Below are 22,539 nucleotides of genomic sequence, written 5' to 3' on the forward strand. Positions count from 1 at the left end.
AAATTGTTTTCTCGTTTCCCTTAGAGACTGCGCACAGCCTTCGTCTACTCTTCTGCCACATAGCAAACTCTAGGCGGCCTTGAGTCTTCAGTTAATGCATTTTTAAGTGTCACTCAACAAAATGGCAAATGTTCTTATTGAAGCAGAGTTAAAATTGGTTTTCAGCTGCTATATATTGGGCTTGTGTACGGCACGTCTTTGTGCATAACTAATGTGTTAATCCTGTGGAGCATTTTAATACCCAATTAAAGTTATAAATAAAAGGGCTAGGGGAATGAAGTGGTATAAGAAGGGCAATGTAACACCTAGAGAGTCAAAGCAGAGTGATACAGGAGGACTGTTTCCTATGGCAGGAGCTGCAGAGAAAGCTCTTGCGCTGAGAGTGGCGGGAGATGAGATGGATGTCTGCTGAGAGGAGGGAGCCAGCGAGAAATGGTTCATGGGAGGCGGGCAGGCTGGCTCATTAATGAGGTCAATTTTGAGGAGAAGATGAAGGCCCAACTGAAGAAGCACTTCAGCGGAGGTGTTACAGCGCAGTTTCGCAGAGGTAGGAGTTGACAGATTTGCATGAAGCAAACATGGGATAAACAGGTGAACAGAGGATTGAGGGTGACCAAAACTGTGGGCAGTGGAAACAGAGGAGAGGTCTGAGGCAGGCTGAGACGTGGAGGAGATGGAACTGTGTGAGGGTGCACCTTCTGCCCAGGCTGGGAGCCTTGTTTCTGATGTGGGCTGCCTTTCATGAGTGAGACAAATTATCAGCAAAATGGTGGCCACCGCAGGGGGCGTAGAAATGTCACATTCAATTAAAGTGTCTCTGCAAGCACAGTTGTGTTTTCTGCAGGTCAGGAAGCACTTTCTGCAGCGTGGGATCTCAGACACTGCCTTGAGCGAAAAAAGGTTCTATTTAAAAAGGCAACAAAGGGAGAAAAACACAATTGTGTTGTCAGCTTCCTTGGAAACACTGACATGGGGCTTATTGCTTTTGCTGTAAAACCCTGCAATGGTGTGGATGAGAAGAGATCACCACATTCTCAAGGGACATGTTGAGAGGGACCTCTGTTGTGTAGCAAGAATAAAGTGAATCTCCCGTGGTTATTAACTGAGAGTACAGGTGTGCACTCCCAGACAAAGGCAGCAAAGAGGGGGCACAGAAATTTCCATTGCTTGAGTGACAGACATGTCTGAAGAAATTCACTGTGACACACAAGCGCATGCTGAGCGTGCAGCACAAACTGGGGAATGTGGGCAGTACTAGGCAGAGAAGCAGACAAACGGGTCTGCATGTGCACAGAGCCACAGTGGTTGGCTGTAGCCCTTCCCAGTGCATCTTCCATGGCTTTTAACATTCTTGTAAGTTTATTTGGTCTGTTGTTCCCCGTGATTCCTTCAAAGCTCAGAATTGGTAGTCTCCCTGAACCCTCTTTTCTAAAGCATAGATATTTTGCCCAGTGTTTGCCTCGCAGGGTCGAACTGTTGGTCCCTCAAACACGTTGCCTGACATCTGACAGTGGCGAGTCCCTGATGTGAAAGCTGTAGTACTTTTGGATGCTTGTGCAGTGCTGGTCTTCTTTAAGTGCTTGCTCATATCCCAGTAGGTGTGCACAAGGACTGTCTGCCACTAACTAGAAACAGCGGTTTTGCTAAAGACTGCGATTTACAGCTATTCAGGCAAAAAACGCTAAAAAGCCGTGGCGCAGCAACAGGTATTTAGCCACAATCCCAACAGCCTCACGGGCGGTAAGAAGGAAACTGGAGGGGAGTTGGGCTGGCAGGGTCATATGTAGGCTCTGCAGTGGTGCCAATCCAGGGCCTGCCACAGCCAGCCGGGCTGGTAGTTGCCAGGGAAGAACTTTCAGACAGCCAAGCGTGCATGTGCACCTAACTCAAACGGATGCGAGCAACGTGTCTGGAAGAACAGTAACAAGGGTGAGTAACGGTTTTTAACCCTGCGGTGGTGAAGTACTGAGGACGTCTTGCCTGGTCTCTCTGTGGGTTGTCTTATACAGTGAACAACTACCATACTGACTTTTTGGGAGTGGGCCTTGTGTGCAGAGGGTCTGGCGTGTTTGAATTTTTCAGCCAGTTCTTTGCTGCATCCCCAAGTGCCTTTATGGGACTGAAATAAATTGAGGTCAGATACACAGTGAACTGAATTCCTAGATGGTGGGAAATGGTAGGGGAGGACAAGAATGTACTTAAAACAGTTCCAGAAGCGTCTCCGGAAGAGAGAGTGCTTGCAAATGCAGATACAGCAATCCCTCGAAACGCATGAGTTTGAGTTGTACTTAACTCGCATTAACACAAGTTAAGCACAACTGAAAATCCCACTTCCCCCCACAGCCCTGGTTCAACTCCCCACAGCCCCGTTCAAACCCCCTCCCACTGGCTCTGGCTAACTCCCTCCCCCACTGCGCAGCTTCAGCTTGCCCCCTGCCCCAGTTCAAACTTCCCCACCCCCTCGAGGTCCCAGTTCAAATCCCTGGGTGCGGCTCTGATCAACCTCTGTAGGGCCACACGGCCCTGACTCAACTCCACTCCCTGCCTCCCCCCCCATGGCCCCAACTCACCATCAAGCTTAACTCTCCCCAGCTGCCGCCCCTTCCTCCCCCAGCCCCAGGACTTACCTTTCAAAAGGAGCTCCAGGTGCTCCTGCTGCTTCCCCGTTTGCAGAATGTGTGTTCTGCTGGGGAAAAACGCCACCCCCCGACTTTGGCGAAATTCGAGTTATGCGAGGGTGCGTGGGAACGCAACCCTTGTGTAGCTCGAGGGACTACTGGACAAGTACTCAGATTTAAGGTTAAACAAATACAAAAAGCGTTGGGGTTCCTGAGAAACCAAGATGGACAATGCTATTTTTATATTTATTTCTCTTGATGTGTATTGTGAAATACAAATCTGAAGCACGAAATGCTCTGGGTAGGTGGTGCATACAGTGCTTTTCCCCCAATCCATGTACTCTGACAGTTAGTGCTGCCATTAAAAATGACACTGCAGCTCAGGGGGTGCGGGTGGGGTGTCTCCTCTTTGCACATGTACTCTGATCTCAAAGTAATCTAATGGGTGAGATGCATGAGTGGGATGGGTTGAATGGCTTTAGAAAACCCTGTTTTTAAGAAACAGGGTTTATAACAACTGGCTTTACGTTTATGGTAATGTGGGGTTCAGAAAAGCTTGACATCTGTACTTGTAAAGGAATAGACTCTACAGAGGATATGTCTTGTCTTGTGCCAAACAGCAGCAAAGGACTAGACCCGGGGTGCACCGCGCAACGCGAAGACTTTGCCCTGAGTTGTGCTTTAAACTAAGGTACTCGTTATTTGGCAGCTGCACATACGCTTGTGTTTGAATTAGTGCTCAGCTAAAAGATACTTCAATAAACCCAGATGAGACTAAGATAAAGTACTTGTCCTCCAGCAGAATAAATATTTCAAATAAAATCAACCCTAGACTGTCCAGTCAAACAGCTATTGATCGCTAAAAGCCTGAACTTAAATTCAATGAATATTCCAGAGATAGCTCTGTGCAACTTGCCTAAATGCTGATCAATATGCAATTACTTCTCTCTGAAATGTTTCTCGGGCTCTTCAGCCAAAAGAAGTACTTTATTTTTTAGCTTTTTGTTACTTTGACCCTGAATGCAAGGGAAAGTTTGAAGTAGGAAGGACAGGGAAATGATTGAACCCCGCATATTTCGATTTATACTCTTTTGGGGTCTTTCTTTTTCTCATCGTCTTTTCTTTTTTTTTTAAATTCAGTGCGTAATTAGCATCAGTGAAGCCGAGGTCTCAGTAAAGTTATTTATTTATTTTTAAAAAGACATTTTGTGGATAGTAGAAACATCCCCACTTACTCTAGGCAGGGTAACTTTCTTTAGATGGGGTACACACTTTGGTGATTCAGGCCTGAATCAACCACTCATTCAGAGATTAGGAGGAAGCTCACATTGTAAACATATACTGTTCTGTAATTGTCCTTTATTGGGGTTTCTTGCATCTTTCTCTGAAACATGAGATACTGGCTGAGAGGGTAATGTGCTAGTGGTCTGTTCTGTCTATTTGTATGTGCGTATAAAGAGAGAGTACTGTTAGGCTTCATTCTGGTTTTGGGTCTGACAGGAATGCATACTTGGGTCCTGAGTTATCCTTGTTGCAAGAGCGGGAATGCTTACTGAGCTGGGGGAAAAGGTTGTGTGGGTTCTTTTTGTTCTTCAGGTTATGTCAGCCCCTTGTTCACCTAATCCATTGGGTTCGATAGCGAAATGTCTCCATGTCTCCTTTTTCAGTTCCTGTTTCACAGGCCTTTTTTTTGTATTTGAAATGCATCTCCAAATACGTTGTGATAGAGTTTCCGGTACTACTGAGGTGCCTGCCTACAAGGTGAATTACTAGCATTAAAATTACAGATAGTTCAAAATCCATCTGCTTACATGCAAGACATGATTTCAAGGGACTGAGTTTGCTACGTGTGACCTCCTCACCAACAGGAAAAATGTAGTGTGTTCATTGCTATTGATGCTGTTAACGGTTCTCATAGCAAGGCCTCACTGGGAACTGGTCCAGTGTTCCCTCTAACTTTATGTGCACCAAGACATGTCAGATGTTCCTGACCAATAAAAACACACGCTGCTGGCTGTGGCCACTCTGCTACTCATTTGGGTGGCACCTGAATCTCTCCTGGGCTGCCGCCTAAGCACTCAGTTTACCGGGAACACCGCTTGGCATGCATGTTAAAGACTCTTCATGCAGCTTTAGCTAAATATGTTGCTTTATAGAGTGGCAACCATCACTGTATGGGAAACTTCTTTGTGTTTATTCTTCCATTATTTAAGTGATGACTTGGAATACCACACACAGAGCAAGAAACAGACATTTCTCCCAAGTTATGGTCCCTGTTCTGAAGTGTTTACAATGGGATTAGAGTAAATAGAACATAGTAGATGCAGACACCTAAATGCTCTGGTGAGTAATATACATGTTAGCGTTTTCAAGCCGCCATTACAGAGAGAGAGGCCTGTTCGTAACCTTGTTGTGGAAACATTTTAAGACGCTCAGCTTAACACTATGAGGATTGGACTCTGCATAGAAAATATATTTAACAGTGCTGTTATGTTTTGGACAAAGCTGTACTTTTTCAACGATCTGTAAGTGTGGTTGTGGTACAGCTATCTCTGCAGGTGTGCATGTGGTGGTCACCTCTAGGGTATCTGACAGCTTCTCTCACCTTACCCGCTTTTTCTCTTTTTTCCCGTCACCAACAACCTGAGTTAACATCTTTTCAGATGAACGGGGCAGTGAAAACGAGCTTGCTGTTGTGAGGAAGCTTGGACATAGAGGTTTGCAAATGTGGCAGGCTTGCAGGTGGTTCTGTTCACACCACCAGGAGCCCTTGCTTTTGTGACATGGACTCTTGTCGAGCAGGAAAGGAACTGAGATTACTCATGTCCTCTGAGCAGGCCTCAGACTACGTTTGAATCCTGGTTCCTGTAATATAACAGTACTTGGTGCAGTGCACGAAACAACATGCACTTTCTGTGGCCTCTTGTAAGGCAGTCTGGAGGTAAACTGCTCTTTTTGAAGCCGAAGACTGGGTGAAGGCTCTTTTGCCCTGTGTTGATTTGAAAGGGAGCTAACACTTGAGCTTATTGTAAAACCAGATGCTTAGAGGAGTTTGTGTACAGACTCCTCACTTGTTTTTGCCATGATCACGTTGCCTTTTTACATAACCTGTTCAAACTAGTCTAAATAAAGCTTTACCCTGCCGCTCTGTGCATCACTCGGATCTTTAACATGAGCACTTACTTTTCACAGAGAAAAAAAGATCTCTCGCAGCAGCGCTCTGAAAGTACTGGACCATGCCATGATAGGACCTGAGGGCACAGACAACTGCCACAAGTTTGTGGACATCCTGGGTCTGAGGACTATTTTCCCCCTCTTCATGAAGTCTCCAAAGAAGATAAAAAAAGTCGGAACAACTGAAAAGGAACATGAAGGTAGGACTCAGCCAGCGTCTGTCCTGTTGCAGTGTTAGGTAGAAGGGGAAAGTACAGTTCTGAAAAGCCTACTCCGGGGTTTATGAATAAAACACCAGCCTTTTCATTACTCCCCAGCAGCATAAATGCATGACAGCCTGTGCAGTCACCTTGGTGCAGCCTTAGTTGTTCACACAGCTGCTGTGCTTAGTTCAGTACCAGCAGTTCATAGTGGTTCCATTTCCTGTGTAGCTGATAATAAGTTATTGTATATGTGTACATGTGTCTGTTGTTTGAAGATCTGTCTCTTTGATGCAAAACTCTTTTGAAAAGAGTAATGAGGCAACTACAAATGTCACCTCAAAGGCAGTGTTTTCATGGCTCTGAGCATTGAAGTGTGACTCAATGAACATCAGGCATTGCGGAAATAGGCTAGTAACAGCTAAAGTTCCTCTCTTTTGTTTCTTTTTTCCTCTGGGAGACCCTGCTTTATGGAATGCTTCAGTGGAGTATTCTGAGACCCTGTAACCTGAGCTGGATGTTGTCCAATCGCCTCCTGCTTCTGCCAGTTGTCATTTTTCTGTATACAGTACATAGTTGAAGTGCATCTTGAGGGAGAACTGTAAATACTGACAGTGATGTTTGGGCTTCATACTAGAGGGTTCTTAGCTGAGCTCTCCTGGGAGACATTCAAATTGTTGGAACAAACAGTGAGGGGTATGAATCGCTCCAGCCTTAATTACTGCAGTGGACTGAGGCGGAATGGCAATTGAACATAAAGCATGGCCGTACTCTGTCAGACCGATGGTCCATCTAGCTCGGTACCCTGTAGCCAGCGTCAGATATGCCAGAGGGAATGAACAGAACAGGGCAATTCTGAGTGATCCCTCTTGTTGTCCAGCCCAGCTTCTGGCAGTTGGAGATTTAGGGTCCTTGGCTAATAGTCATGACAGACCTGTCCTCCATGAATTTCTCGTTCTGTTTTGAACCTGGTTGCTCTACCTTTGGCCCTCACAACATCAAGTGCCAGTGAGTGATACATGTGGACTGTGCATTGCCTGAAGAAGTAGTTGCTTTAGTTTGTTTTAATCCCACTCTCCCATTAGTTTCATGGTATGCCCCCAAGCCCCTGTGTTGCTCTAAGGGGTAGATAAGACTTCCCTATTTTTTTCTCCATATCATTTATGATTTTATTGACCTCCAGCATATTCCCCTTATTTGTCTTTTTAATCCTTCCTCATATGCAAGCTGTTCCATACCGCTACTTTTTGTTGCGCTTCCCTGTTCCAATTGTAATATGTGTTTTATGAGATGGTTCTACCAAAAGTGTATGCAATATTCAAGAAGTGGGCGTATCATCGCTTTATCTAGTGACATTGTTTTCTGTTTTATTTATTCCTTTTCTAATGCTTCCTAACACTGTTAGCTTTTTTGTGTGCTAGTGCAAACTGAGTAGATTTTTCCAAGAATTATTTGTGATGAGTCTAAGAACGGTTTCTTGAGTGGTAACAGCTAGAGCCCTGCGCAGGCACAAAATTGAGCCCCAGATATCTGCGCTGACATCCGCAGATGCGGATATCTGTAGATATAAAGAAAATATCTGCAGATTTGCAGGGCTCTACAGCTAAATGAGACCCCATTATTTTGTAATTATAGTTGGGGTTATTTTTTTCATTCTGCAGTACACTTCCTTTATCAACTTAGAATTTCTTCTGCCATTTTGTTCCTCAGTCCCCCAGTTTAGCGAGGTCCCTGTGTAAGTCTTTGCAGTCTGCTGTGGACTTAACTGTTCTGAGTGATCCCCAGATTTTGTTACCTCCCTGTTCACCACTTTTCTAGATCAGTTATGAATATGTTGAAGAGCACTGGTCCCAGTACAGATATACGGAGCAGCCTGCTGTTTTCGCTTCACCACATGAACCTTTTAGTCCTAGCCTGTGCTCCGGTCTTTAACCGATTGCTGGTTCATGAGAGCACCTTTCTTCTTATCCGCGATAGCTTGCTTTGCTTAAGAATCTTTGGTGTAGGCCCTTACCAAAGGCTTTCTGAATGTCCAAGTACAATATCCACTGGGTCACCCTTATCCATGAGTTTGTTGGCACCATCAGAGAATTTTCATAGAGTCATTGAACACTAGAACTGGAAGGGACCTTGAGAGGTCATCAAGTCAAGTACCCTGTCCTCTCGGCCGGACCAAGCACCATCTAGATCATTCTTGATAGGTGTCTGTCTAACCTGTTCTTAATAATTTCCAGTGATGGAGATTCCTCAACCTCCCTAGGTAATTTATTCTATTGTTTAAACAGCCTGACAGTTAAGAATTTTTTCCTACTGTCTAATCTAAGCCTCCTTTGCTGCAGTTTAGGCCCATTGCTCCTTGTCCTATCCTCAGAGGCCAAGGGAGAACAATTTTTCTCCCTCCTCCTTGTAACCCTCTTTGAGGTACTTGAAAACCACTATCATATCCTCTCTAAATCTTCTCTTTTCTAAACTAAACAAGCCCAGTTCTTTCAATCGTTCCTCATAGCTCATGTTTTCTAGACCTTTAATGAATCATTCTCATTGCTCTTCTCTGGACCTTGTCCAATTTCTCCTCATCTTTTAATAGATCGGTGACACTTGATTTCCCTTTATGAAAGCCATGTTGGCTCTTTCCCATCTATTTTGTTTGTGTCTGTCTGTTCCTTACTATAGTTTTAACCAGTTTCCCTTGTTCTGAACATGGACTTACTAGCTTATAATTGCCACGGTCACCTCTGAAGGTTTTTTTTGTTTGTTTGTTTGTTTGTTTGTTTTTTTAAATTGAGCTAACTTCCAGTCACTGTTACAGAAATTGGTTTAAGTGATAGGTTACATATTGTAGTTAGCAGTTCAACAGTTTCCTCTCAGAGTTCTTTTAGAGCTCTTGAGTGAATACCAGCTGCTCCTAGTGAATTCTCATTATTTAATTTGTTCCTAAGCCACCTCTGGATCAGTCTTACACCATTTCTCAGATTTGTCACCTAAAAAGAACAGCTCTGTTCTTTTTTCGAGTGGTGTCCCCATGGGTGCACCACTGTAGGTGCTGGCTTCATTGGAGACTCTTCAAAGCTGTATCTGGCTGGTCTGCGCATGTGCGGTCACTGCATTGCTCTGTTTGCTCTCCTTCGACCATGTGCGCAGACCAGCTCAAGCAAGTCGTTCTCAAGTGCACCAGAGTGCAGATGGAGCCCACTGCCTCTCCTTGGTTTTGACATAGTGGCCGTGTCTACACTAGCCCCAAACTTCGAAATGGCCATGTAAATGGCCATTTTGAAGTTTACTAATGAAGCTCTGAAATACATATTCAGCGCCTCATTAGCATGTGGGCGGCCGCGGCACTTTGAAATTGATGCAGCTCGCTGCCGCGCGGCTCGTCCCAACGGGGCTCCTTTTCGAAAGGACCCCGCCTACTTCGAAGTCCCCTTATTCCTGTGAGCAGATGGGAATAAGGGGACTTCGAAGTAGGCAGGGCCCTTTCGAAAAGGAGCCCCGTCGGGACGAGCCGCACGGCGGCGAGCTGCGTCAATTTCGAAGTGCAGCGGCTGCCCGCATGCTAATGAGGCGCTGAATATGTATTTCAGCACTTCATTAGTAAACTTCAAAATGGCCATTTACATGGCCATTTCGAAGTTTGGGGCTAGTGTAGACACGGCCAGTGAGACTAAAAAACCTTTATCTTCACTCTTGTTCTTGTTAAAAAATTTGAAGAATGCCGTGAGGTTATGCCTGCCTCACACAGTCATTTTGTGCATAAGGTCCCTGGTCAGATCCTCCAAAAAAGCCAGCACTGTACTAAACTAACAGCAAGAGCATGGTACAACTGTGAAATGCACCTCTAAATGACAAGGCTCTTCAGCCCTCTAATGAAGAGACCACAAGATCCATGGAACGGCCCACAGATAAATGCAGGGCTGCTTCTTCAATGGCCGTCCCTGCAAAAAAATCTAAGACTTCACCATCCAGATCATTGCCTGCCATCTCATAGAGCATATCTGATATACCAGTGAAGCAGGGCATCTCTGGCACTACCTCGTCATAGTCAAAGGTGGCCATGGACTTTAAGACAGTGAATCTGTGCCAACAGTACCCAAGTCCTCAGGTCTGAAATACTCAGAACTGAGTGCTGACCTCGTGTTCTTCTAAACATTCAGACCCCAGTGCTGCAGCACCCATACCATTGTTGGCACCATTACTCCCATCACCGACAACTTCTCTGGTTTGGTCTCTGGCAACACCTTCACGTGCACCAACGGCATCAGAAGCCTGTTGTGATTTGGCCCTAGAAAGGCACCAGCAAAATCTTGGCACTGTAGTCCTGTTCCTTAGTCCCCATCGCTTACTTTTTTGCCAGCTTGCTCTCCATCTCCAACAGTACCGGCACCAAGGTCATCTCCTAGTCAAGCGGGCAGATCAGGAAGACTCAGCTCGCAATATTATGAACTTCTCAGGCTACTATCACCCTTCTTAACTCCTCCTACATGAGATAGCAGCTCATACCATAGACACTTATCGCCATCCCCATCTTCTATGATGTCCAGCTGATCCTTTCTTCATACCACTGGGATCCCTCCTGGGATTGGCATAAACACTCCTATGGATCATTACACTCACATCACTCTAGTAGCCGCTGATACCATGATTACTGACACCACTATTTTCCCAGATGATACTCTCCTTGTCAACGGTCCTACAACAGGTCTCCCTCAGAACAGGTAGCCCATTCTACTATGGGCTTCGTTTCTCCTCAATGATCACCTATTTGAGACCCATCTCCACTGCCACAATCTCCGTCATCCCAGCAGTTGTAATCGGGGATGGCGCCTCCATGAGACGTAGAGGAGCCCCAACCAGGTGTCTCTCCTACAGACCACTTGTCCTCATCACCAGACAAAGCGGTCATACCAGAGGATGTACCCCCCCATGACATTAAACAGTTTAATGACCTTTTCGAGAGAGTGGCTATCAGCCAAGATGTACAGCTAAATGAGGTGCCAGAAAAACGCTGATGGCTCCTAAAGAATCTGCATCCAGCTCAGTCTTCTAAAATAGCCATTCCTATGGAAGACAGCATTATGGAGGCAGCCGAAAACATATGGCAAACCCCAGCCTCAGTCCCTCCTACTAACAAAAAAATGCACCAAAAGTACTTCATGCCCCCAAAGGGGATACAGTTCCTCTTTAAACATTACAACCCCATTTGCACGTCGTGGATGCTGCACTACATAGATCACACACACCACAATTTAGGGGTACACCGGTAGATAAAGATGCCGAAAGTCTTGACATCTTTGCAGGGAAGTGTATTACTTGGCAACTTTGCTGCTACGAAGAGCAAATTACACAGCTCTTCTATCTAGGCATGATTTTGATAATTTGCTAAGCTGATACCCCTGTTGGACTACATTCCGAAATCCAAGAGGTCATTATGTCAGTGGTAAGGGAAGGCTGTACTACGTCCAGAACAGCTGTCCAGATAGCCCTGGATGTTGAAGACACGGTGGCACAGGCTACGGCTACTGCAGTAGTAATGCAGAATGCCTCATACTGCAATCTGCTGCCATTCCTAAAGAACTGCAGGCTAAAGTGGCAGAACTCCCCTTTGACAAAAAAGGCTATTTGTAGAAAATACCGATGCAGTCCTCCGTTCGAGCAAGGACTCCCAGACAAGACTGCACACTCTGGGGGTATATACCCCTCTCTATTGGACGTGGCGATACCACCCTTACCAGAAGCATGATTGAGGCTGGGTTCTATAGGCCACAGTTCCTTGTAAACCATATAACCAACCTCGAGCTCAGCAAAGACCAGAAAGGTACAGAAATAAAGGGGGACATAATCAACCTCCCCAGTCAAACACACAGCAAGGTTGACTTATTGGTCGAGAGCAGCAACATCATCATCCTTCCCCTCAAATCTGCTGGGATTTTTCACCAGTGCTTGAGGCCCTTTCTACATCAGTGGGCCTCCATCACTACCGACAGATGGGTTTTGGAGATGGTAAGATCTGGCTATGCCATCCCATTCCCCTCCATCCCACATTCCATACCACCCACCCCATCCCTCTTCAGGGACCCCCCCATAAGAGTTTACTTCATGAGCAAGTAAGCTGTCTTCTATCCTTGGGAGCAGTAGAGTGAGTTCCGGAGGAATTCAGGGGCAAAGGCCTCTACTCACATTACTTCCTCACACAGAGGAAGACGGGTGGTTGAAGACTAACACTAGACTTGTGGATGCTGAACCAGTACGTGTGGAAGCAGCATTTCAGGATTGTGACCCTGGCTTCCATATTTCCAATTCTGGGTCTCACTGATCGGTTTGCTGCTCTTGACCTCCAAGACGCCTACTTTCACGTACCATTCACCCAGCTCACAGACGGGTCCTCTGGTTCCCTGTCAGCACAGACCATTCCCAATACAGGGTCCTTCCATTCGGAGTTTCTGCAGCCCCCAAAGTGTTCACCAAAACTCTGGCAGTGGCGGCGGCGGCATCCCTTTGTCAATGGGGGTTATGATATTTCCCTACCTAAACAATCATCTAATAAGAGGACCCTCACCTGCAGAGACAGCGCGTGTGGTGCACACTACAAAGACTGTTTCACTCTGGATCTTACCATCAACAAGGAGAAGTCAGCCCTCTAACCTACGCAGGATCTAGAGTTCATCAGGGCTCGACTCAGTGCGACTACAGTCAGAGCTTACTTGCCCCTTCACAGGTTCCAGGCAATTCAGGGCCTTACAGACATCCTCATGGGCAGTCCTGTGGTCCAAGTAATGGTATGCCTCAGACTCATGGGCCACATGGCGGCTACAACTTCCGTGGCGCAGCACGCCAGACTTCATTTTCTTGGGCTATGGGCATTTTCCTGGCCTCAGTGTCAATTACATGGTGATTCCTTCTCCCTCCCCTGTTGTTGGGGAACTGCTGGGCAGTCGCCTACGTGGAGCGCCCCTGGGGACATCACTCAAAGAAGAAAGCGAAGTTACTTCCCTCAGTGCAGTAACTGTGGTTCTTCAAGATGTGTGTCCCCGTGGGTGCTCCGTTACCCACCCTCCTCCGTGCTGTGGAGTCTCTCATTTGCTTGTTTTCCAGATTCTGGAGCAGTTTCTGGGAACAGACTTGAGCCAGTCTGCATATGTGGGCAAAGAGCACAAACGGAGTGACACAGCGACCGCACATGCGCAGACTGGCCAGGTACAGCTTTGAAGAGTCTCTGATCTGCAGCACCAGGATGAGCCCAGCACCTGCTGAGGAGCACCCACAGGGACACCCCGAGGTGAGTAGCTTTGTTATATGAGGATCTTGCCCCCAGCCTGCAGTGAAGACTGGTGCAAGGAATGAATTTAGCTTCTCCACAATGGGCTTGTCTTCCTTGAGTGCTCCTTTAACCCTTTGATTAGCCTGTGGCCCCACTAGCTGTTTGGCAGTTTCCTCTTTGTGATGCATTCACAAAAAATTGCTGTTGATTTTTTGTGTCTTTGTCTAATTGCTCTTTGCATTCTTTCAGTCTGATTAGGAGAATACCATACCATCTTGCAGACAATGTTACATTACTGCCTGTTGGCCCAGACGCTTCACAGAATGAGCATCAGCCATTTCTAGTCGGGGTAGGGTTTTCACTGTGTTCAGAATATCAATGCTGAAAAGCAGCAGAGGAGGGAAGAGGGGCCTGGGAGGCATCTGTACTTGTTTGTGTCTGAGAGGAGTTGGTGTCAGGGAAGGAAAGAGACCGAGTCAATGAATAGCTGTTCTGAAAAATGTGCCAGTGGTGAGCTGGTAACAGTACATTTGCTGTAGAGCACCAGCGTTAGGAATTTTGATAACGTTGTATTAACGAAGACATGGCTCATGTTCGGGCAGTAAGAGCTGCTGAGCTGAGCTCTGCATCTTGAATATAACAGGACTGAGAGGGGGAGATGATCAGACAAAAAGTGCAGCCCCAGTGTGTTGCTGCTGCTGCTTTCCTAGTGGTTTGTGTCTGCTGTGCAGGAGGATGTTGCTTCCTGGCAGGCCAAAGTGTCTGTCCCAGGGAGAGTTATGATTGATACGAAGGTGGTCGGTGCAGGTTCTATTTGCGGTTTGTGTTAGTTTTACTTGTTTTTCTTCAGTGATGGTGAGGAAAAGATGCTCTTTTACATTGTTACTTGGATTGGTATAAGAAAAGTGAAGGGAGGGATTTGGGGCTGCTTTGTAATCTTATCCCCAGCAGGAAATAACAATTGCCTCCTTCCCTTGTGGAAACCCCCAAACCACTATGCTAAGCTGTGTGCCACTGACTTCATTTGTGGGTTTGGGAAAGTCACTTAAGCTTTGTCTCCATTTGTTCCCCTTCAGTCTGTGAACTATGCCCAGCTGCCTACCTCCTGGGTGTGTTGTGAGGATGGGCCATTGTGCTACAAAGCCCTACAAAAGGGCTGAGTTGTTAATTACTGTTTATATTGTAAAGTGAAGCAGAGTTCTGCCTTGTGGGGGAAGGAGAGTGGCACTTAATGGGCTTTTTGTTGACATAACTAGATCATTATTGGCCTTTGGAAGTGAGGGATGGAGAGAGATGAGAGTCCAGAGATGATTTGTATAAAGATTTTCTTGTTATGAATCCTGTTTCTGTAAATCCAGCGTGGTTCATTTTGCATCATCGGGCAGGTGAGTTACTGGGTTTACAGCAATGTGAGCAAATTGAGATGTCTGAGGGGGTTCCCAGGAGCCTGCCTCGGATTTTGGCCTGGTATGTGTGCACGCCAAGTGTTTTGCCAGCAGTGATACCATCCAAGAACGCTGTGCTGTGGAAAATAAACACGAGGATGGCAACTGTGAGCACTGATAGAAAAAGATGAGTATCAGAGGGGTAGCTGAGTTAGTCTGTATCTTCAAAAACAGCAAGAAGTCCTGTGACACCTTACGAACTATCGGATATTTTGCAGCATAAGTTTTCGTGGACAAAGACCTGCTTCATTAGATGCATGGGCAGTGTTCCAGAGGAGGGTTTAAATATATGGGCTCATGAAAAGGAGGGAGTCTTGGTCAAGGGGAGGGCCAGAGGTGAAAGGGGGTCCTGTTAGATCATCAGGGCCTCTGTGCTCCATTACGCCAGGTTCATGCTGCCTCATTGCATGCCCTGGTCTTGTCCAGAGGCAAGTGGACAGTCATGGGGCATGCTCAGGGCACTGCAGTACGTGGTTTTGTCAGTGGCACTCTAGTAATCTTCATGCCCACTTGGCAGTGTGGGAGCAGCATGTCAACAGTATTGATTTCGGAGGGCTTTCTACTTGCTGGAAAATGATAGTCGAGCTGATACTGGGGTGAAAGTTTCTGCTCTGGGAGCTGATCAGACAGGAGAGTAGGAGTAGGAGCTGTTCTTCCCTGGCAGCGAATCTGATGATAGAACAGAAAGGTGGGTTTGTGCCTAGTAATAATTTGAATCTCTCTGAAGATCAAGGGGTAAAAGAAACACTTTGCCAGGAATATTGGAGTCACCACGTTTAGTCTGGGACTGGAAGTGAAGTTGAGCTCGGGCTCTGTTGTGGTTGCAAGTCTGATGTTGGGAGAGGGGCAGCGGCAGAAATGGAGCCTCCAAATTGACTTTTTTTCTCCAGGGCGTGGGTTTGTTTAGAAGCCCTCCTGTGCACAGAGGTCCTGTTTTTTGGAGGAGGGCCCTTGAGCAGATGCAGGATCTGCTTTGACACATATACGCTTCAGTTTATGTTTCTCCACAGCATTTCTAAGCTCTTACCTTTTCCCTTCTGTCTAGGTAGGTAAAGCATTTCTCTCTTCCCATCCTGATTGTCATGTTCCCTCACCTCCTCTGCCTGCCCTTGGCTCCCTCCCAGACTGTTCTAAGAGCTTCTTCCACAGTCTACCATCATGCCATGTTCCTCTTTCATCTCTACAGGCCTGGCCAGGCTCTCATTAAGCAGGTAGAATTTTTTCAGAGGTATTTTCCTCTGCAGCCTCCAGGAATGTTGTAATGCATTTGTTCAGTAGTTGTAATACAGCAACAGAAGTATCAGTATTTCCATTAGAAACCCTATTATCGAGGGTTGCAGGTATAGTCACCTTAAGGCCTGTGAAATGTGCTTTGGTCCTACCAGTCATATTCTTGTCTGTCTCATAGTAACAAAGAGGAAGCTGTGCTAGTCTCAGTGTGCGTATGTAATCATTGTTTTCCATTACAGTGATGCACACAATACAGGGGAATCTGCTTAAAATAACATGAAACTAAACAACTTCAAGAAAATGGTCTTATGCAGTAGGTCTTGGCTGGGGTCTGGTGAATGCAACACAGCTGGAGTTCTTTAGTTCCTGAGAGACGAGAGCTTGTCTACACACGGAGGTGTTCCCTATATTAACTCCGTCTGTGGACTCTTATTCCAGAATAAAATTGCCTTATTCGTGTTTAGTTTAACTTGTTTAAGGTAAACAGGAGCACAGCTCTCTGGAGGAGTGTCCACAACTGGACTTAATGAGGCATAGTAAGTGTCTACTCAGGGAGTTGTTCCAAGCTCTGATGCTTTAAAAGAGCATTAGAAAGTGATTCTAACATACATATATTAGTAGTCACTTTTCAGGTTATCGTTCATAAACGCTTTCTTGCTCACCTGTCACCTTGCCCCCAAAAGAGGTTCCTTTCCATCAGGAGACTGTCCCTGCAAGCTTTCAGGTGGAAAGGATGTTTTAGAATCATAGACTCATAGAATCCTAGTGCTGGAAGGGACCTCAGGAGGTCTTCAAGTGCAACCCCCTGCTTCAAGCAGGATCAACCCCCATGAAGTCATCCCTGTCAGGACTTTGATTTTGATTTTATCTGGGAGGTAGAGAGGTCAAAAATCAGACATCATAATTCCTGATGGAATTAAATACTCTTGTTTCACAGTTAGAACAACAAGAAGTCTTGTGGCACCTTATAGACTAACAGATATTTTGGAGCATCAGCTTTCATGGGCAAAGACCGGCTCTGTCAGATGCATGAGTGGGGTGGGTGCTCAGGGGATACTCTAATATCTCTTTAAATACTCCTCTGAAGCCCCCGTCACACAGTCATGCATCTGACGAAGCAGGTCTTTGCCCACGGAAGCTTATACTTCAAAATACCTGTTAGCCTATAAGGTGCCACAGGGCTCCTACTTGTTCTTGAAGATACAGACTAACACGGCTACCTCTCTGATACATTTCATAATCAAAAATTCATTAAAAAGGAAGTTGACTTTTATGCTGTAAACAAATCCACTAAAGAACAAGTGTGACTGCATCTAGGCAGGTCACACCTTGCAGTACAATTGTTTGTATCTTCAAACTTCTTAATGTCAAAGCCTCATTATCATTTAGATGATGGCCCTCTTCAAATGTTTTGCCACGGACAGTGTACAAAACACAGGCATCACTCGCACTTGCCCCCAGTGAGTCCGTAACTCAGTGGCCTGTTAGGTTCCATTGTCTGCAGGTAGGTGCCGCCACCTTTGGCAGAGAGAGACTCCGGCTTCTCTACGTTCTTTATTTGGCGTGGGTGCACTAGGAATGTGCTTCTCACGCAGGAGTTAATCTGTAAAGTCGGGTTGATCTTCCAATCTAAAAACTCTTTTTAGATATGGAATTTTTCGTTAGATTGTTTATTGTTGTGTCAATGCAGTTTAGCCAGTTTTCATTCATTACAGAAAATTTTATAATACAAATTAAATTTTATGGAACAATTTTCTATGATGTATTTATCTCTTAAAAGCTAACATGAATGTGCCAACTCTGGTGATGGGGGGATAAGTACATTTTTGTGTAGTGTCAGTACCAATAAAAGTTATGTGGTACCTAATGGGTGATTTGTGGGGTAAGGTGTCTCATTCATAGTTTGGGTTTGGGGTGGTTTTTATATGTTGTGTAACAAGGGATAAAAGTAAAAAATGGGTCCTAAAGATGAGAAACTGCTTGTGCATTAGTCCTGTTGAATCACTCAAACTTCAAAGATAGCCCCATGTTGTGTAGTAACAGAGAGGAAGCCGTGCTAGTCTATACACTATCAAAACAAAAAGCAGTCAAGTAGTACTTTAAAGACTAGCAAAATAGTTTATTAGGTGAGCTTTCGTGGGACAGACCCACTTCTTCAGACCATAGCCAGACCAGAACAGACTCAATATTTAAGGCACAGAGAACCAAAAACAGTAAGCAAGGAGGACAAATCAGAAAAAAATAATCAAGGTGAGCAAATCAGAGAGTGGAGGGGTGGGAGGGAAGGTCAAGAATTGGATTGAGCCAAGACCATACTAGGTTTATTCTGGTTCCTGTCTCCAGTTTTTTGCCAGAGTAAGTTCTGTTACGTGATAGGCTTTCCTGATTTGTAGGGGGGATCTTCACACTGTTTCTGGGATGTAATCATATGCAACTTTGATAGCTGTTGCCCCATACAACAGCCCTGCCATTGATGAGGTACTTTGGTGAAGGCTCAGGGTTACTTTAAAACTGTAGGTAGTCCGTCGTGTCTGACAATGACATCTTGAGCTTGCACAGGCTCATCAGTTGTGGACTCGCATGTGGCTGAGGAGTCCAAGCTTTGAATGGCATCGGCATTCACAGTGGGGGCAAGGGAATTGTCCTGGCTCTGCTGGTGCGGCTGCTGCTGTTGCATTCTTCCTTTCTTCTTGCTTTAAAACATACTGCTCTGAACCGTACGATGTGTGTGTGTCTTGGTACCAGAATAGTGTTAAGACAAGCTTTTCAGTTCCACCGAGGCAAAGCTGGCATTGGTCATGTGATGAATTTTACAGTATTTTCTTTTTGATTGTTTTGTTACATTTTGATGTTTTGTTAGTACTGGAGTAGGATGACATTACAGTATCATGAGTCGTGCTGTTGTTTGTATGCAAAAATTATGAAAGATAATACAAACAATTGCTTTGGGGGAAAACAAATTTCTTCTGGCTTTCTAAAACTGAAGACAGTAGCACAGGTTGAACTTCTCGTCTGTCACCCTTGGAATTTGCCAAACCATGGGAGGCCAGCATTGTCTAGCAGCATTACCAACACTTCCAACAAGCACTGGGCTCTTGGAAGACATTTAGGAGTAAATTACAGCTAAATTAACAGCACGGAACACAGAGCTGTTAACAGCTGGTGGCTGTAAAGAAACTTTATGGGACAATGGGAAACTTGGCCATACCCATGACAAGTGGACATCCAGCTACTAAAATCATGCCAGAGCACAGATGTTGCCACACCAGTGTGCCCAACTAGAGTGGTGGCTCTTCAGGCAGTGAGGGGGAGATGCTGGCTATACAGTAAACCCTTGATTTAACGGATGCCGATATATTTAACTTTGGCAGACAGCCTCCATTATTTCCAGTCCATCCCCCCCCGCCGCGCCCCCTCCAAATAAATGCCAGAGACTCACCAGAGCTGGAGCATCTGCTGGAACGGCTGGGGCTGGAGGGGCCACTGCAGTGGCTGGGGCCACCAGGGCCAGAGGAGCGGGAAGGTGGGGGGCGGGGACTGTGTCAGGGCACAGGAGCTCTCCTCCCACAGCCCTGTGTCCATGGAGCATATCAGCGCCCGGCTGCCACTGCCTGCAATGGCACTGAGCAGCAGCCGTGGTGTCGGAGGCTGCTGCCCCCGGCAGGCTGGGGGCGGCCACTCTCTACCTTCACCCGCGTGGCTCAGAGCCGGGTGCTGGAGGAGCCACAGTGCTGAGAGCTGCAGGAGATGGAAGGAGGCCAGCTGGCTGGCATTCAGCTCCTCTCCGTGTAATTGAGAGAGGGAGATGGAGGTTTGAGGGAAGAATGGGGCAGGAGAGGGGAAGCAGGAGGCAGAAGACAGGCTGCGAAGGTCAGTGCATCACCACACAATATAACCATTCAGATATAACTGACTTTCAGCCTTAACGGATGCCCCGTCCATTAGTCTGTTAAATCGAGTGTTCACTGTACTTGATTATCATGAACACTTAGAACTTACTAGTTCGAGAGAGTCCCTGCAATCTTGTCTGCTGCTGTATATGTGTCATCTGATTTTTGTGTCCAGATCCTGATGAGCATGTGAGAGATGACCAGAGATGGAATGCATAATGCTTCAGGCCACGTAGAGAATGTTTTGAGATGCCCTCTCTAATGGCCATAGAGTGTCTTAGTAGTAGTAGTAGTAGTAGTAGTAGTAGTAGGCATCCTTCAGTCTGCATAGACTATGGATCGTGCCCTTTAAAGTTTCAATTTAGGACTTCATTTACAGCGTCTACTGTGACTATGAAGACCCACACGAGAGTGACAGTCCTTGCTGCATCTCTTGCAGATGTAGTGGGTGTCTGGGAAGTCCTTATTGTGCTTTCTGTGCGCTCACTTCTCCTCTGCTAGCTGTCTGATCTTCATCTCACCCTTCTGAAGGCCCTTGTGTAACCCCTGCCTCCATCTGGTGCGGTCGTCTGCTAGTTCTTCCCAGTTGTCCAGCTCGACGTCTACCTCTCTGAGGTCTCTCTTGCAGACATCTTTGTAGCGCAACTGGGGGCGTGCGGGAGGTCTTTTGCCAGAGGCTAGCTCACCATACAGGATGTCTTTTGGAATCCTTCTATCATTCATCCTATGGACGTGGCCAAGCCAGCAGAGTCGACGCTGCCTGAGGAGGGTGTGCATGGTTGGGATTCCAGCTTACTCGAGGACGGCGGTGTTGGTCACTCTGTCCTTCCATGATATTCCAAGGATGCGCCTGAGGCAGCGCAAGTGGAAGACGTTCAGCCTCTTTTCCTGGCGGGCGTACAGGGTCCAAGTCTTGCTGCCATAAAGGAGGGTGCTGAGGATGCAGGCTCTGTAGACTTGCATTTTGGTGTGAGTGTACAGCTTGTTGTTATTCCACACTCTCTTGCTGAGTCTGGACAGAGTTGTGGCCTCTTTTCCGATCCTCCTATTTAGCTCAGTCTCCAATGACAGGGTGTCAGTGATGGTGGACCCGAGGTAAACGAACTCGTGGATGACCTCTAACGTATAGTTGTCAATGCTGATTGATGGGGATTCAGCAACATCCTGACCAAGTATGTTTGTCTTCTTTAGGCTGATGGTAAGCGCAAAGTCCTTGCATGCTTTGGAGAACTGATCCAGCAGTTTTTGAAGCTGGTCTTCTGTGTGAGACACTACAGCAGCCTGTAGTGTGTAGAGTGTCATAAATGCCATAAAAATATACTGGTTTGGTGTTTGTCAGCTTCTGTAATACACTACTTGTTATCTTAAAATGTAATGGGTTAAGAGTTTGCCCTGTTGCAGATAAGATCTTGGTATTCTTGGGCCTAGTTAACTAGGCCCTCTTAGATACTAACTGGGATTACTGGGGACACGGAAGGGACAGGGAGGAGAAATGGGCTTTACAGGAAAAGGTTATTTCCACTAGACACTTTGGGGGTGTTTTTTCAGGATTAGATCTTTGCCATAATTGTCTTGATTAAGGGTTTGACAAGAAGTCCTGTGACATCTTATAGACAGACAGATATTTTGGAGCATAAGCTTTTGTGGGTAAAGACCCTTTTTGTCAGATGCATGATGAAGGGGGTCTTTACCCACAAAAGCTTATGCTCCAAAATATCTGTTTGTCTATAAGGTGCCACAGGACTTCTTGTTGTTCTCGAAAGTACAGACTAACATGGCTCCCTCTCTGCTACTTGATTAAGAGTTATGATTCCTGTGGAAATTTACTCCTGATGAGTCCCCAAGTTGGCTGAATACCATGTGTGATTTATTTGCAATACAGTATGGGTTAGTAATGGCCTTTAATCTATACCACTAAATGCACATAATATGTGTAAGGATGATGTTCTCTGCAGCTAGTATCTGTGGACAGGGCTGAGAGGAATGGATTGATCGGAAGCAAACTGAATTTCAGATTAGTGCTTGTTGTGTGGGATGGCTAAAAAATCATAAACCAAAGAGAGGAAGGTGCTAAAGTGAAGGAGATTCAGGAATTCTGTTCTAAAAGGTGGGTCATTGCTGGAAGACTGATTGGTCCATCCCTGTGAACAGGCTTGGGAGGAAGATGTAATGATGAATAGTATAAAGGATAACTGAGGAATAAAATGGAACGTGATAAAGTTCAGTAATTCAATGAGGAAGGCTGATGACTTAGAGGGCAGCTCTCACACTGGATTTTGAAATGGTGAGGTAGATGGGATAAAATATTTTGTCCTATGTACATGAATGCACAATAACAATATCAGAATTTTAAAAAAACACCTGACTTTCAGAAAGCTGAATAAAATGGTCTGTTCATCTGGCAAAGAAGCCAAGAGTCTGATGAGGCACCTTCGCATTTGCTAGGGATCGGAGGTCTGTCTTATGATATTCAAACTGTGCTTTTGGAGCAATCGGTTTAAATATCCTGAAAACACTCAGTAGGTTAAAATGGAAGAAACAAATTCAGATGTGGGAGGCAAGGACCTCATCTCTGAGAAATAGGTACCCTGTAGGGAAGCAAATCTTTTGATCCCCATGTTGGCTAGTGTGCCCAGCCTGAGAGTAAACAATCTCTCCCTTTCGTGCCAATAGATTGTAATGACCTGGAAAGATGTTTGTACCAGCTCATCCTAACTTAACTGCCTT

General features: G+C 45.8%; 1 protein-coding gene across 1 annotated transcript in view; it reads left to right on the forward strand.

Moving 5' to 3' along the window:
• Nucleotides 1–22,539, forward strand: part of CTNNBL1 (catenin beta like 1) — a 107,083-nt gene that overhangs the window by 54,328 nt on the left and 30,216 nt on the right. The window contains exon 11 of the mRNA XM_075011740.1: nt 5,811–5,992. Coding sequence (XP_074867841.1) covers nt 5,811–5,992 — 182 coding nt within the window. The remainder of the gene's footprint in view (nt 1–5,810; nt 5,993–22,539) is intronic.

This window comes from Carettochelys insculpta, chromosome 17 (genome assembly GCF_033958435.1).
Source record: "Carettochelys insculpta isolate YL-2023 chromosome 17, ASM3395843v1, whole genome shotgun sequence".
NCBI classification, from domain to species: domain Eukaryota; kingdom Metazoa; phylum Chordata; order Testudines; family Carettochelyidae; genus Carettochelys; species Carettochelys insculpta.